At 38.1% G+C, this 15,054-nt stretch overlaps 1 protein-coding gene across 4 annotated transcripts in view; it reads left to right on the forward strand.

The window, feature by feature from the left end:
• The window catches only part of NRP1 (neuropilin 1), a 108,607-nt gene that overhangs the window by 55,594 nt on the left and 37,959 nt on the right, over window positions 1-15,054 (forward strand). For all 4 annotated transcript variants that reach the window (XM_071734847.1, XM_071734844.1, XM_071734845.1 and 1 more), the window contains exons 6-7: window positions 1,837-1,992; window positions 3,584-3,750. In XM_071734847.1, the coding sequence (XP_071590948.1) occupies window positions 1,837-1,992; window positions 3,584-3,750 (323 nt within the window). The remainder of the gene's footprint in view (window positions 1-1,836; window positions 1,993-3,583; window positions 3,751-15,054) is intronic.

A 15,054-nucleotide genomic window follows, 5' to 3' on the forward strand; every position in this document is an offset into this window, starting at 1 on the left:
AACTAGCAAAGAGAATAGCAACAAGATAGCAGGGCCAATCTCTAGAACACTGAACTGCAGAGTTGCAAAGTAGGTCTTAAAAATTATAAACCAGTGATTCATGAAGAATCTTAAAGGCTGTCTGCTTAAAACAAAGTTCTCTTCTGTTTGTCATTTCAAAGAGGCTTCCCTACAGGAAATGGGAGGAGGGACACTCAGGGTGCCATAACATGGTAGCCTTATTGTCCTTATTTTCTTGCAGTTCACAGAAACATCAGCACCTATAATGTTGAAAGGCTATCAAAGAAAAGAGCAGAATTGGAGTTGTTTGTACATAAAAAATGCAAAAGACAAAACAAAAAAAAATCTGCAGTGATTGGAGTGGGGGCATTATTTTTTTAGTTTATAGAAAAGCCACATATAGTAACAGTCTAAAAAACTTTCTCACTCCAAATAATATAACTGCAAAGCTTTAAATATTTCTATGTCCTCTAAAGGGTGTTTCATTTTATCAATAATGCATTGAATAGCCCTGGTGGAAAAGGGCTAAACTGGCAGGTATTTTAAATGCCATGGTATTGCCAAGGAAACCGAAGACTAACTATGGCCACAATATGGGTAGAAAAGCACATGCTGGCAGCAAGAGCTATAACATCTGAGCTTCCTCTTTCTGGCAACTCTAGGGACTTACAAAAATGTGAAGCTTACATAATAAATCTATTCCAAGCTGGAACTGTTTTACTTGTTGGAAAATGCCAATAAATTACTACAAAATTATGTTAACTGAAGATTTTCTTTGAACTGTGAATAATTAGGATATATAAACATTTCATATGTTAAACTGAAATTTAAATGGAGTTCCTAGACAAACGACAAGGTGTTAATTTAAGCCTGGAAAACCAGTGGTGTAAGCATTAGAATGACATCTGAATGATTATTTTCATGATTGACTCCATGGATGGGTTTTACCATTATCTTATTGTTTGTAAGCACAGATGTACCAGTATTCAACAGCTGAGGGACCTATCTGCAGGGAATGCTCAAGTGCTAGAAGGCCACATATGTTGGTTGTGAATTGAATAGCTTAATTAAGGAAAAAGATTATCTCACTGCTCAGGAAATCTAGAAAAATATCAGGAGCTAGTTTATACATTATTAATACTAAAAGAGATCATGTATGAGTGTATGTGTGTGTGTTCTGTGGCATAGAGATATACTATAAAGAAATCCTTGCTCTTTTGAAAGGATTAAAGATTTTACAGCATTCTTTAATATGAAGCATCTGGGCAAAAGACTGATGAGAGTGTATGGAAAGCCTAAATAGGATGGGATGAAAAGTCATTGGTCACAGCCTCAATAGAAGTGCAAAAATGTTTTTCTAAGTGCATTATAGAATTAACATATTATCTGCAGTATTTAGCATAAATCCTGGAAAGTGCTGTTTGAACTTGTATTCCCAGAACATCTTGTAGCCTGGGTGGGCAAATCAGGCCACTCAGATGTCCTTGTCATAGGAGGTGCTTAAATCACAGTTAGGAAAATAATTTTGGTGTTTTGTACATGCAATTTTGTGCATCATTTCCTTTTCTGCACACTTTAGAGGACACCTCTTGAAATCCTGATTCTTTACATTTCCAGAGGTTTATGGGGTGCTATCTGGAACGTTTTAGAAATAAGATTACTACGGTAGGATAAGCAATTTATTGCTCACTGCTAAGTTATTGATGAAATTGTGATTTGAACTGTTGTAGAGGTTCACTGCTTCCTGCTGAGGGATTCTCTTTAGGAGGCTATTGTAGTGGCATCTATTGTTGCAGCAGAACTGGTGGTTTACTGTTATATCCTCTCTCTTTGCAGTTGGCCCCCACATCGGGCGCTATTGTGGGCAGAACAACCCAGGACGTGTCCGGTCTTCAACAGGGATTCTTTCAATGGTATTTTATACTGACAGTGCAATAGCAAAAGAGGGATTCTCAGCAAACTACAGTGTGTCACAGAGCAGTGTATCAGAAGGTCAGTATTTATCTATCCTGCCAAGGGTCCTGGAAAATATTCTCTGTTATGTCTTCTTGCACACCAGGTGTTGCATGAAACTTTAAAGAAACCTTAAATAAATAAGATGATAGGGAAGGCTTGGTTCTGTTTTCTTTTTTCTTTTTCCTTTTTTTTTTTTTTTTAAGAATAGCTGCCCTTTGAAAAGCAGTGCAAGAGTGCAAGAAGAATTCTTAGAGTTTTATTCTGCAGTTTTGCCAGAAAGTTGCAATAATTATTGTCAAAAACTGCGCTGACCAAGGAAATGCAGGAATAAAGAGCAATTGAACACTTGCATTAAAACAAACAAACATGAACAATGAATGTATTATCCAAAGTCATTTTTTATTACATGGAGTAAACTTAGATGATCAATTTCTTGTACACAAAGAACCCACTTAATATATGGGTTCTTGTTAAACTCTTTCATAAGATATCTAAGCTTTGTTCTTTGTCTTATATTTTTCCCCAGTTGCCTCATTTTCATGCTTACCTTTTGGGTAGAGAATGAAATGAAGTAAGGGAGACACAGGAAACTAATGGGCTGTGTAACAGCATGTCCTTGAAGATTTCCTTGGTTTGCTTGATGATAAAACACACACTTTAAATCAAATTCTCTCTCATTTCTGGGAATAAGTGAATTTTGGGTAGATTCACCAAGATTTGATGTACTTGTTTAGAATCACAGAGTCGTTTTGATTGGAAAAGATCTTTAAAATCATGGAGTCCAACCATTAACCTGGTTCTACCAAGTTCTGTAATAAACCATGTCCTTAAGAACCACATCTACATATCTTTAAGCACCTCAAGGGAGGTGCATCAGCAGCTGGGTGTGAGGATCCATCTAAAGCCTCTGGCCTCTCTTGCTTCAGTGAGGGTTGGAGCCTTTATTTTCTATGAGAGAATAATTTTTTTTCCATGCCCTATCAACCTTTGAACTCACTATAGTGATCAGGGTATGAATTGATTCTTAATTATCTAGGTAATCTTTGTGTCACCAAAAAGTGACTTCATGGAGATGTAAACTCATTTAAAACACAGCACATTACAGAAAAGGTGGTAATTCTGGCTTGGATTTAAATTTTGTTGATCTGTTTCTTTCTGGTGTCCAGGATTAAAAAAAAGAATAGCTAGAATTTTAATATTTTTTTAAGATTTCATACTTTTTGTATTAAATAGTTTAAAAATAATTTTATATAGTTATCTGGTTTGTCTTTTCTGATTTTGAGCATAATTATGAGTTGAATATATACTGGTTTATATTATGAATCCACAGGAGTGCCTGTGCTACCCCAGAAAAGAGAATTCTATTGTCCTATATTGAAATGGCTACAATGCTGAGCTAAAAATATTTGTATAGTATTATTACAGGAATTGCCATAGCAACTCAAATGACAGTATTAAGAATGACACCAAAAGGCCAATGCTGCCTCACTTAAAGTTGCTAAAGAATTCAAAGTCACATAAAAAAATGCTTCAGATATTCATATTCAAAGCAGGAAAATGTTCTCATTATTCAAAGTCTAAATCAAAAAGCTGACCATAGTAATGATGGTAATTTATTTTTCTTCAGATTTCCAGTGCATGGAACCACTAGGTATGGAGTCAGGAGAAATTCACTCTGATCAAATCACTGTCTCCTCCCAGTACAGTGCTATCTGGTCTTCAGAAAGGTCCCGGCTAAATTACCCTGAGAATGGATGGACCCCAGGGGAAGACTCTATCAGAGAATGGATACAGGTAAAAAGATAACGTTTTAAAGATATTATTAATAGTACTCTGTGGAGTTTATTGAATGTGCAGAATGTGAAAGAGAGAAAAAAATAATAGCAGAGTAAAGTACTTCTACATGATCTAAGAATCATTGCAAGTGAATAGCACACGTTCCCTATTAGACATTAAAAAAACCTGGTTTCCAAGTGTATAAAAAAAGAAAAGGTCAAGAAGGCTAATTCTTCTGCTTCCCACGTCTATTGTTTTTTCAGTCTTCTGGGCACAAATAACAGAGATTTTGGTTTAGTGGAAAAGTCAATATTAGTTTAACATGCACTTAAAGTGGAATGTCCCAGTAAACTGAGCATGTGCTATGTCTCTAGCTGATTACAGTTAAGCATTAATACAGCATGTTTTTTTCATGAACTCAGATTTCACCTCAGAAGACCTACGTCCCTTCTAGAATATATTACATATGAAATGAGTTTAGTGATCTTTGTCTAGTGTCTATTCTTCCATGTCCTGAATCATGAAATTCATTAGCAAGATTAGCCACTTTAGTTTTGGTCTGTTAATGCAGGAGAAATCCTGCAAACATCTGACCCCATTGAAGAGACCACTTCAGTTCTATTTGTCTACTTAGGCTTTTTGTTTGCAATCTGCCATCAGGTCCATAGCTTAATGATGCATGATTCCTGAACATGTTAACATTATTCATATGAATTACTGTATACAAATAATCTATACTAACTTGCAAGTATTAATATCAGTAGGTGAAAAAACCTGATTTGTCTGAATTTCAAGTTGCCTTACACTTCTTAGTTGTGGCCTAGATTCTGTTTCTGCTGACAAAAGCTGAGAAATGCTTGAGTATATCAGATCAATATTACTAATATTGAAAACCTGTTCATATGTTTGAAACATTCCCCCTGCTTCTGGTTTTTTCTATAGGAAATTACTAACTGACATATAAAAACAATGCCTTATTAGCTGTCCATTTGAATGTTCACATTGGTGTTTCCTGTGAGGTTTGCTGTCTGCAAGAAAGCTTAAAAACATATTGAGTAGTATTTAGTAAAGGGAAGAAAAAGAGGGAAATCTTCCATTTATGATCTTTTGCACACAATGGGACTCTCAGGTGTCCTGTTTAGGGGCCCCTACACATCCTGAGCCCTTGGCAAGTTGATAATCGTGTATGAAGGGCTTAATCAGAATTCAGAGTGTCAAAAAAATAGGTTGATCCTTTTCTTTTTCTTTGGAATAAATGTTCAAATCTCTCCAACCTTATCTAAGTGTAAGTTTTGGTATTAATCATTTCCACTTGCAATCCATGGAACGCACATGGAAGAAGAGTGGAATGAATCCAAATTAAATTCCCTGTGTTTCATCTGGTCAGATAGCCACCACTTCTTTATTTCCTTCTTTTCTACTGTCACTTACACATGTAAGACTGGATAATCGAAACAAGAGTTACTCAAATCTCATTCCTGTGTACTGTGTGCTTATTAACTTTATTAAGTTATGATGACTGCATAGATAGATATATATATATATATATATATATAGCTTAATCCTATCACTTAGAACTAGATCTTTCTGAGAAAGTTTCAAAGTGAGTTTTAGCCATTAATGTTTTAAATAACAAACACGAAATGAAATCCAAGCTACTCTGGGGTTTATGCTTAAAATAGCTTGGGGTACCTCAGGGCTCCTGCCCATTAGTGTCTCAGCCATCTTTGCCTTCTGCTATAAACCAGGGTGCTCAGGGTGGAAACAAGCACTGAGCATAATTTTTAGCAGCTTTATGCTGCCTCCAGCTACCACACCAGAGGAGAAGTTGTTGGTTATCAGTATGCTGCACGCTCACATTGCAGCCCTCACCTACTTTGGAACTGTCAGCATGAACTCCCTGAGGAGCCTTGCCCAAGGGCATCTCCTCCACTGCCCAGGGCCTGTGTGGAGGGACCAGCACCCTGAGGGCAGAATTCATGACAGCAACTAGGCTGCAGCAGCCTTCACTGCAGAGCTGGGTCTTGTTTGCAAGACTGAGCCAATAAAGTCTTTCTTAAGATTCATCACATGGAATAGGTGTGCTTTGCATGTATTGCGGAAGAATTGTTAATCCTTTCTACCACTCAGCCTATGTAAGGGATGCAATGGAGTCTGGAGGTTGAGTGTGCCATACCCTGGATTTTCACAAGGTACAACAGTTTAAGTCACCTTTGGCCCCCCTTGTGTCAGGAGGATATTAGTTCTTATTTATTATAGTTTAATTCAATACTAACATTGCTAAATCAGACTTCCAAACATGTTCATTCCTCTTAAACTTCATTGACAATCCTGAGACAAGTATTGAGTTCTTCAGACCATCAGACACCTCAACAACAGTGTCCTTCCACAGGTGAGCTGCCATCTTCTACAAAGTTTTGATGCTATTGGCAGTAAGCACATGTTGTGAGTTTGTATCTTGACAAAGTATTGAAATTCCAGGTTTCCTCTGGACAAATATACCCAGGAACAGATGTTCATCACCATAAGAGCTTACAGACAAACAACCAAGGACATGCAACTAATAAAATACTCTGAAATTACCCGTTGAAAAAAAAAATCATAATATTTTATGAAAGGAGGAAGTTACTCATATGAAGGACAGAGGTCACTTTGTTTTGTTTATTTCTGTATGCTATTGGACACTAGTCATTTATGTCAACTATTTGCTCTTGTGCAGTACAGTGTACGTGGATTTTTGTTGTACAGTGCAAGAACACTAGAAAATGTTCAACAGCAAAAGACTGTCTGAAGGATACAGCAATGCACTTGGAACTTTTAAAGTGAAAATATCTGCCTGTATGCCCTTCTCTGAAAGACAAAGACTTTGTGTATATCAGTATTCATTAATCTTTTCACGACTGCAGGTTTCCATACCTGCACACATGCTGCAGATGGTTAAGTAGCAATGGCTACCTTTAAGCTACTAATACGCATATGCAACTAGAGCATATATATGAGATATGTACAATCATACATGGGCAAAGCAGCATGAAAATTCAGCTCCAATTACTAATTCTTTTGTTGTATCTTTTTTTTTTTTTAATAGGGGAAATATTATAGTTCTCCTTCCCCTTCCTTTTACACCTCCCTTCAAGGTTGTTTTTGCTAAGACAAAAACAACAGAAAACCTCAGTTAAGTATCAGCAAGGTGACATTTGTATCTGTAGAGGACATCTAGAGGTCATGCAATATGATTGTCTCCTTTGAGGTGCTGATGTCTTATAGACCATTTTGCTGAATATAATTTAGAAAATAGTGCTGGCTTGTTCATATTAATGGATTGGCATGTATTCACCTGTGGATGTGGAACCTATCCTTGGTGGAAAACCTAGATTGTTCTTTTGTGGCTGACTAGGTACTAACTCCTGAATTCATCTGCTAAGTCAAAGCTGCCTGTCAGTTCCTTTCTCTATTTGTTTTGAAATACATGTCAAAGCTTAGCTTCAAAATATCCATAGCACAGTCACTCTATAATAGTCTGCACAGTACTTTCTCAATTTTATTTTTACCCTCAAACACACATTTGAAAATTCTCAACTAACTTGAAATTTGGAGTCACTCCATAATCAGAAACAGAGCCACTCCAGATTGAATTTCTTCTTTAAAAGCACATTAATAAAGTCTGGATTTTCTGATGTGAATGGAATGAAGATATGCATGAGGCAAGGGATGCCAAAAATAAGCTTGAAGTTAGTTTAGTGTCATATGGGATGTTATTAGCTCCTCAACCTAAAGCTCAGCCTACTGGTTTATTACACTTGTGTTTCACACACTCAACTGCCCTTCAGTGTGTAATAGCAGAATTTAAAGTAAAAAATAATAACAGCCCCTTAATTTAATCAAGAGCAGGGAACTGCCATCACAACATAAGTCATTGTCCCTCATTAACGTATCCTTTCACAGGAAAAATAGTATAGTGTTTCCATTTCTGTAATCTGAACAACAAACATGTTAATAGGTATCAATTACCAGTCAGTTTCAGTACTTAAAACCAGTAAGAAGGCCAGTGCAAGGGTTTCACATCTGGTTTTAGTGAAACTGTTCCTTTCTGTGGTATTTAAAATTTAAAGAACTCCTGTTATTGTGCAATTGGGAATCCTAGGGGAGTACAATGTTAATGAAATCCATAACGTGCAGGGATTTTATGATTGCATTTTCAAGGCATTCCTTCAAAAGAGAGGACCGATTTCTTCATGGCAGCAGTAATTGTGTTTTTACAGAGTAGATTTAATGTTTGCATTTAAGAACAGCAGTTACCTTTACACTCATCTGAACAAGTAACATGCAAAATTTTTATACTTCAGGAACTTGTTGCTTCTTATATATGAAGCCTTAGAGCAGAAGCCACAGGATGCTGTGCATGGCAAGCCCTTGCACCTCAGGGAAAGCCCAATGGGTGGTGGCCAGCAGCCCTCAGGGCAGCTCCAGGGGGAGCACCTGGACACTTGGGTGCCATCAGCTAAGGGCACTTGAGACCCATGTGTGTGTGGTTCTGAAGAGAGACTGATTACTTATTACCAGGGTCACTGGGAACCTGTGCTATCATTAATCCTCATAATGGTGTGGGTTTTCAAACCCACAAGGAGCAACACCTTCTGGGTACTTTCACTGCAGAATCTGTTTGTTTTCTATCAAAATGTTTCTTCTAATGCATATAACACTAATCTTTACACTCCCACCAAGCTGGATGATAGCTTCTGGGTGGCTTAATTATTCTCTCCTTTGACACTGAGTGAGACCTCCAAACTTGCCCAGAAAGTAAAGCGTATTTGTTAATAACACAAGATCTTCACACATTCATAATATGGATGGGATTGGACAGAACCATAAATCCAGCTTTAGGAATACTAGTATCAGATCAAAACTTTGCAGCCATAAAACAAAAAGCACAAGTCTGATATAAACACACTCTGCCAGTTAAATTTGCCCAAAAAGGTTAATAGGGGGGTAACATAAATAGACAATATACCCTGGATTGGGTATGATCTGTCATTCTGCTGTTGACATAAGGCAGTACACTGTGATGAACTGCTTGTTGTGTGTCCTGGCTAGTATCACACAAATAGCTAATCCAGCCCAACTTTGTACTGCTGGGTTTTCAACAGGACACAGGTCTGACATCACGTGGAAACAGCTGGAGACAGAGATTGGCACCACGAGAAGGTCTGGTTGCTCCCTCTGGCCTCTGCCTGCCCATCTCCATCTCATCCCTAACTCATCCCTTTGGCACCTAGGACTCTGGCAGAGTAATTCTCTTGACCTTTTGACCAGGCAGCCCTAGGAATATCAGCTGACCTGGTACAAAGTTCTCCCTTTGCATCTTGCATTACTTAGGGATCTGGAGAAAGGCCAGAGAGAGGTAGGAATAGGCCTCCTCAAAAAGCAACCTGGGAGTTCCTCTTGCCTCCACTGATTAAAATATCAGTTGTTTATTTTACACTAACTCTTTCATACAAGGAAAATACACTTCCATTGATTTAAAACACTTCTATGTATACACTATTTCACCAGAGTGAGAGGGACCTCTGGGGTAGAATTTTTCTTCCACATTTGTCTTCATTCCCTTACATTTTCAGTAACCTGCTTTCTTCATTATTTGCTCCCTTGTAAGCAAAACCCACAATCAGGCATTGCTGATGTAAACTGGTATGTAGATCAGTACAGATTTATTCCTGCAGCACTTCTGAAAATAATAACAGTTCATAATTTGGAGTCTTGACCTTTCATCTGTGTCATAGCTAATTTCCTTATCAGGTATTAATTTAAAAATATAGTCAGTATTTATATATGCAGCTGCACAGCTCATCTCTTTCATTAGCAGATTTATTCTTCCATCAGGCAGCTGTTTAGATTGACTTTATCAATCCAGCTTATCCAAACAGTTCACATGAAAGCTCAAGGAAGGGCAAGTTAACAATGTCTGTTATTTTTATTCTTATTATTTGTGCTTTTTTTGGATTTTGATATTGCAGTGAAGTGCATCATATTACTGCATAGAATAACATTAGGCCTGGGAAACAGCCTCCCAGATCTCCTGGCCTTTGAAGGACTGCCTGAGAGCTGAAGTTCAGAGGCTTTGTGGCAGGGCTTGCCCATCATTAGGGAGCACTCTGACATGAAATCACATAACCTGCCAGTCCTTTGTCTTCTCTACCACTTTAGAATGCAAGTCATGTATTTGGTTCATGTCATTTTACAGTTCATAACTGCACTCCAGAAATTACAAAAAAGCAGAGTTAGCTTTGTGTGGAAAAGTGTTACAGTTATCTTACGGTCTTAACATACTTTGCACACTGGCAAATAATGACAAAAGAATATTCCTTTCTGGAAATCACAGCCAGTACAAACTGTGACACAGTGCAGAACTGGGGTTAATTGACCCAGCAGGATACATTCGTACCTTTATTTACTGTGACATGGGAATAAATGGTAGAGTTTCACAAAGGCAAGTACTGAAATTAGACAAGAGGGAGAGGGAGAAATAAAAGGGCCGTACAAAGTATGAAGGGTTTTTTGATTATTCAAAGTGCTTTTAGAGCTATTTTAGCACCACAAAAGTTCCCAGCCGCAGCTTTATCACTCTGGGGAGGCTGAAGAGATGCTCAGAGAACTGTGCAAAACATTGTCAGCCTTATTGCTCCAGAACTGCAGGTGCAAAATGCAGTTTAGGAGAAAATCCTCAGTACCTCCCCCTGACATGTTTCAGCATCAGCCTTAATACAGAGGGGAGTCCTGTGTGGCTTCAAGCAGTCCCACACACAACATATGGAGGAGCAGCAGAAGCAAAGCCCCTATGAGCCTCCACTACCAGCCTAATCATTATAATAGTTTCAGTTCTTTCAAGGGATCCATTATGCAGAGATCTGAGTAGTTTGTATATAACTCTGTAATTACCTATGCATGCACTTCCCAGTCCAGCCCTACATCCCTTCAACGTCTGCAAGACAGATGGCCCTTTAGAGCTGAGATAGCGAATTGAAAATGTGTCCAGCAAAAGCACTGATTCAGCAACAACTAAAATAATTTTGTAAATTTATCTCACTTTCACTAGTTGGTTCCAGGAGGGATAGAAATTAAAACTTTTAAACATACTTTTAAATTAAACACCACAGTTCTTGGGGGTTTTAATCACATCTTTTTCTTCTAATTTCTTTCACAGAAATTAAATGCGTCTTAAAAACTCTATGCAAAATTTTTACCTCAGTCTTTTTTTTTCCCCCCATTCACTAATTCACATGTTTGGCTTGACTGACTTAAAATATTTGTTATTGCTTGCTGATTTTTAAATTGCTGTCGAGCAAAAAAGTCAGTTGAGTTGTTTGTGCCATTCTGCTTGGTAGAGAAGCTCTCTCCCAGATGGCTTGCAGACCCTGAGGAGGGCTGAGGCAGCCTTGCCCACCCATCTACCAGGCACTGCAACACATCAGCTCCACCACAGCCAGGACTTTCTGCAGATGTGAAGGAACGTAGCTCAAAAGGAGATTTTTCTGAGTCCAGCAGAAATAAATTCATCTACAAGACTAAGCAGGTGTCAAACTGCAGATAAGGCAGAACTCAAGGCCAGAAGTTAGGGGTAGTGGCTACAAACACAGCCCTGGGTAGGAATGCACAGCTGAGGCACATTATAATAAGCAGAATTGTTACCAGGCTAAAGTTCTCTGTTCTCAGGGGGCAGACTCTGGGCTGGGGGTGATAGGTGTACTGCTAAGTGCTTTGCAGAGGCAATTGTGCATTTTTATTTACTCTTTCCACACCTGTGCAGTAGTATGAACCTGAAGAGTTCATGCAACTTATGGGCCCTTCCCCATCTCCAGCATCCATGCTTCAGATTTTCTATTGCTGAGCAAATTATTTGCCTCCCCTATTCTTGTGTCATCCTGCTTTACTGTCCCACTTAATTCTGTTCTGCCCCTTAGGTGACATTTTCACAGCAGTAGCAAAATAGGTAAAGTGGAGGCATAAATGAGATTTCTTCCAAGTGGCAAATATCTGCCCTTCAGAAAGCAATTTGTCTTCACACCATGAAAAAAAAGAAAAAATGAAAAAAGAAAAACGAACTGAAATGCTTCCATTTTTGCTTTACCTCTAATGTTTCATTCATTCCTTTGAAAAACTCTTTAAAAGGCATCAGAGTTAACTTCATAGCTGTGTGATAAACAAAACCTCCTAGCAGAAAAACACAGTTGACCAAACATTAGGCTGAGGTTTGGTTCCTCTGTCTTCAGGAACAACTGGCATCTCATCAGAGAAGAACTGTGTACACATAACTTCCACCAATCATCTGTACCTCTGCAGTCTGCTCTTTCTCTTGTTGCAGCCTCCTGTGTTGAACACTTTGATCCAAAATAATTTGTGGTGTTGATCTTCTGAAGTTGTTGAAAAGATTCTTTTATCCTATCACATATAAAATCAGGGCATATTTTAAATGGTCATATTTAGGTTATAGGTTTTTGTACTATAGACTAAGGGGTCTTTCTTCCTTAACACAGACAGAAGCAGACTCTTCCATTACAAATCCTCTTAATTTCAAACTATGGGATGAAGACCTAACATAGCACAGAATAAGTCTAAAATGTTCTTATCAGACCATAAAAATTAACTCTCCATAGGAGCGTTCCTCCCTTTCATGATATGCTTAACTAAGAAAATACATCCTGTGTTTATTTTAAAAAACCACAGCACTTAAAAATCGATAGCTTTGCTCTTTACATAGCTGGAGATAGAGTAACTTTCAGAGAGGCCAGGTAGGGTTACACAAACCAAACACTATTCCTTGTTCAAAAAATACCCTGGAAATGAAAACCCAATGACTGGAGTTAAAATAGACATTGTTGGTAGGTGCAGCCACTCTCCCTGCTTTTTTGCACCAGAGGGGAAGTTGTCTCTGTAGTCACTGGCCTGCACCATCCTTTCTGCTGTCCCCCTTCCTCCTCTTGCACGAGACAAGAGCATTGCCCTCAGCAGCCAGACTTCCAAATCACAGCCTCAGAAGTATTTCATCTCTACATGTGCATTTCCTCAGAGCTGTGAGGGACACACCAAGGAAAAAGCAAAATGATCTTTTTGTGCATAGTCTTTGTCTCTCATTTTCCCCATGCATTTACAGTATCCTCACCACATTTTTCTAGAAGGTAGCAGAAACTCATATTTTAAAAAAGCAGTGACTTGCCTGGTGACCCAGTAGTAAATTAGAATCATCATACACAATGTGTATGAAATAGAAAATCGAATTTTGGTACAACAAAACTGACAGTTCCATTTAACAGAGAATAAATGAATGCAGACTCTTGTGGATGGCTGACTGATTTAAAGAGACTGTGACGATTTTCCAAGATGAGAAACCTGATCATAGGAAAGTAAATATATTTGTAATGACACAGGTTATACACCAATTCCAATTGCCAGTTAAATTAGGCTTAAAAAGTATTAAATCTTATACCCTGGCACTTTTTCCCCCTTTTGTTGCTATTAAAACTCAAAGCCTAAGCTTTCAAAAATATCTAAGTGTATTGAATTCCAGTGATTTTAGTGGAACTCTCTCTGAATGCAGTGGTTGTACACTCAGATCTACCTACACCATCAAGATGTGCAGCCTGAAACAGCAGAAGTTTAAATTCTGCATAGTATATCATACCCTCCCTTCCCAGCTTCCTAACCAATTAGCATAGGTATGCTGTGAAACAGGAAGAAGCAGAGGTTATTTCTGTATGTTTATGAATGTGTAATATTGTACTTATATTCAAAATACCAGCATGTATTATAAATCAAGCCCTGCTGCCTCTGCCCTAGGATTTCAGCAGGACAGCAGCCAGAAAAAAAAAAAAATGCTGCAGAAGGCAAAAATTGAGTGTTTTCTACCCAAAGGCCAGTTATTCACGTGTGAAGCACTCAGATAAGCTTGGGAGGTGGAACCTTGTCCCCCATTTGTGCATTAGCTGCTCAGTACACTTGGGGTAATAAAGTCCTGCAATTATGTCCTTCTGTCAGAAAAGAGTGGTTCTGCAAGTATTGCTATAGAGTTTCCCTTTTCTATAGTTTCTAACACAAACTGGGAAAGGTTACATTCAAACTGCACTAAATAGTTGTCTTCAGTCCAGATCAGAGGATTAAGCTCAGGTTTAAAATTAAATGTAAATTACAAATAAGTATTCAGAAAACGTTAATTAAAACTATTACACTCCTGACTCATTTATTGCTCAGCAAGGGTTCCTAAATATCTTAGCTGGAGAAAGGGGCCATTCACATTCTTCCTTTTTTGACCAAGTTATTGTATGTGTCTTAGGTTATCCATTTGCAAGTTAATGCAGTGCCAAAGCAAAGGTTTTCATTTTAAGGAAGTAATATTTCACAGCAAGATACACTCTTGCAATTCTTTACTGAAGCACTAGGAGTTAATCAGGCTTTCTCACCATTGCCACAGTGAGGGTTCAAAGGGTGTAAGATGCTGATTACTTAGATCCCAGAGTCTACAGAAATCCCAATACAATTGCGTTTTCCACCTTTTGTTTCAAGAGTTTATTGTATCGCAGTGTTCAGATTTTAAACACTTTTCAAGTAAAAAAAAAATAAATTAAGAAGCAGTTATTTTCTGAGTTTTTTGAATCATGACCATGTTACATCAGAGCACCACAGGAATTGTAAGGTGGACCTTGCAAATGAATGACAGAAGGATCATTCCCTGTCTCTGTGTGTGCACCCCATGCATTTCATACAATACAGTGGAGCCCAGTTCAGGGGAGCACTGCTTTGCCCTTGCTTTTAAACCAAATTCCTTCAAAGACTCACACTAAAAATATCACACAGAACTAATGTATACCAGTGGCAGTGCTTCCCCCGGCCCTCTTGCAGCATTTCTCTTTCTCATTTGATCTTTATAGTTTCCATACTGGAGCGATTTGGTTTGCTGGATTCTGGAAATGTCTCAAGTTGAAATGCTAGTGTATTAACCTGCTGTACTGAGCCTCTTTTGTTTCTCTTTACCAGAGTGCTGCTTGCCAATTTTTACAACTACAGCAGATTTTACTATTCAAACAGAACCAGATGGAACACCAGTTCAAAGAACATGTCAGAATTAAATATTTCTTTTTTAATTAGTTGCTTCTGATTTATGCAAAAAAAAATTAACATAAGAGTGGGAGAATGTGCCATGAATCCAGATGCAACACAGCCCACACAAGCATTATCTTTTCCCTGTCAGACACACAGAGGCCTTTTCTTTCATTTTTCTTGTCTTTTCTTTTTTCCTTATTGTTTCTACCTTTCATTTCCTTTACACTTTCT

The sequence above is a fragment of the Heliangelus exortis genome, chromosome 2, assembly GCF_036169615.1.
Source record: "Heliangelus exortis chromosome 2, bHelExo1.hap1, whole genome shotgun sequence".
In the NCBI taxonomy this organism is placed as follows: Eukaryota; Metazoa; Chordata; class Aves; order Apodiformes; family Trochilidae; genus Heliangelus; species Heliangelus exortis.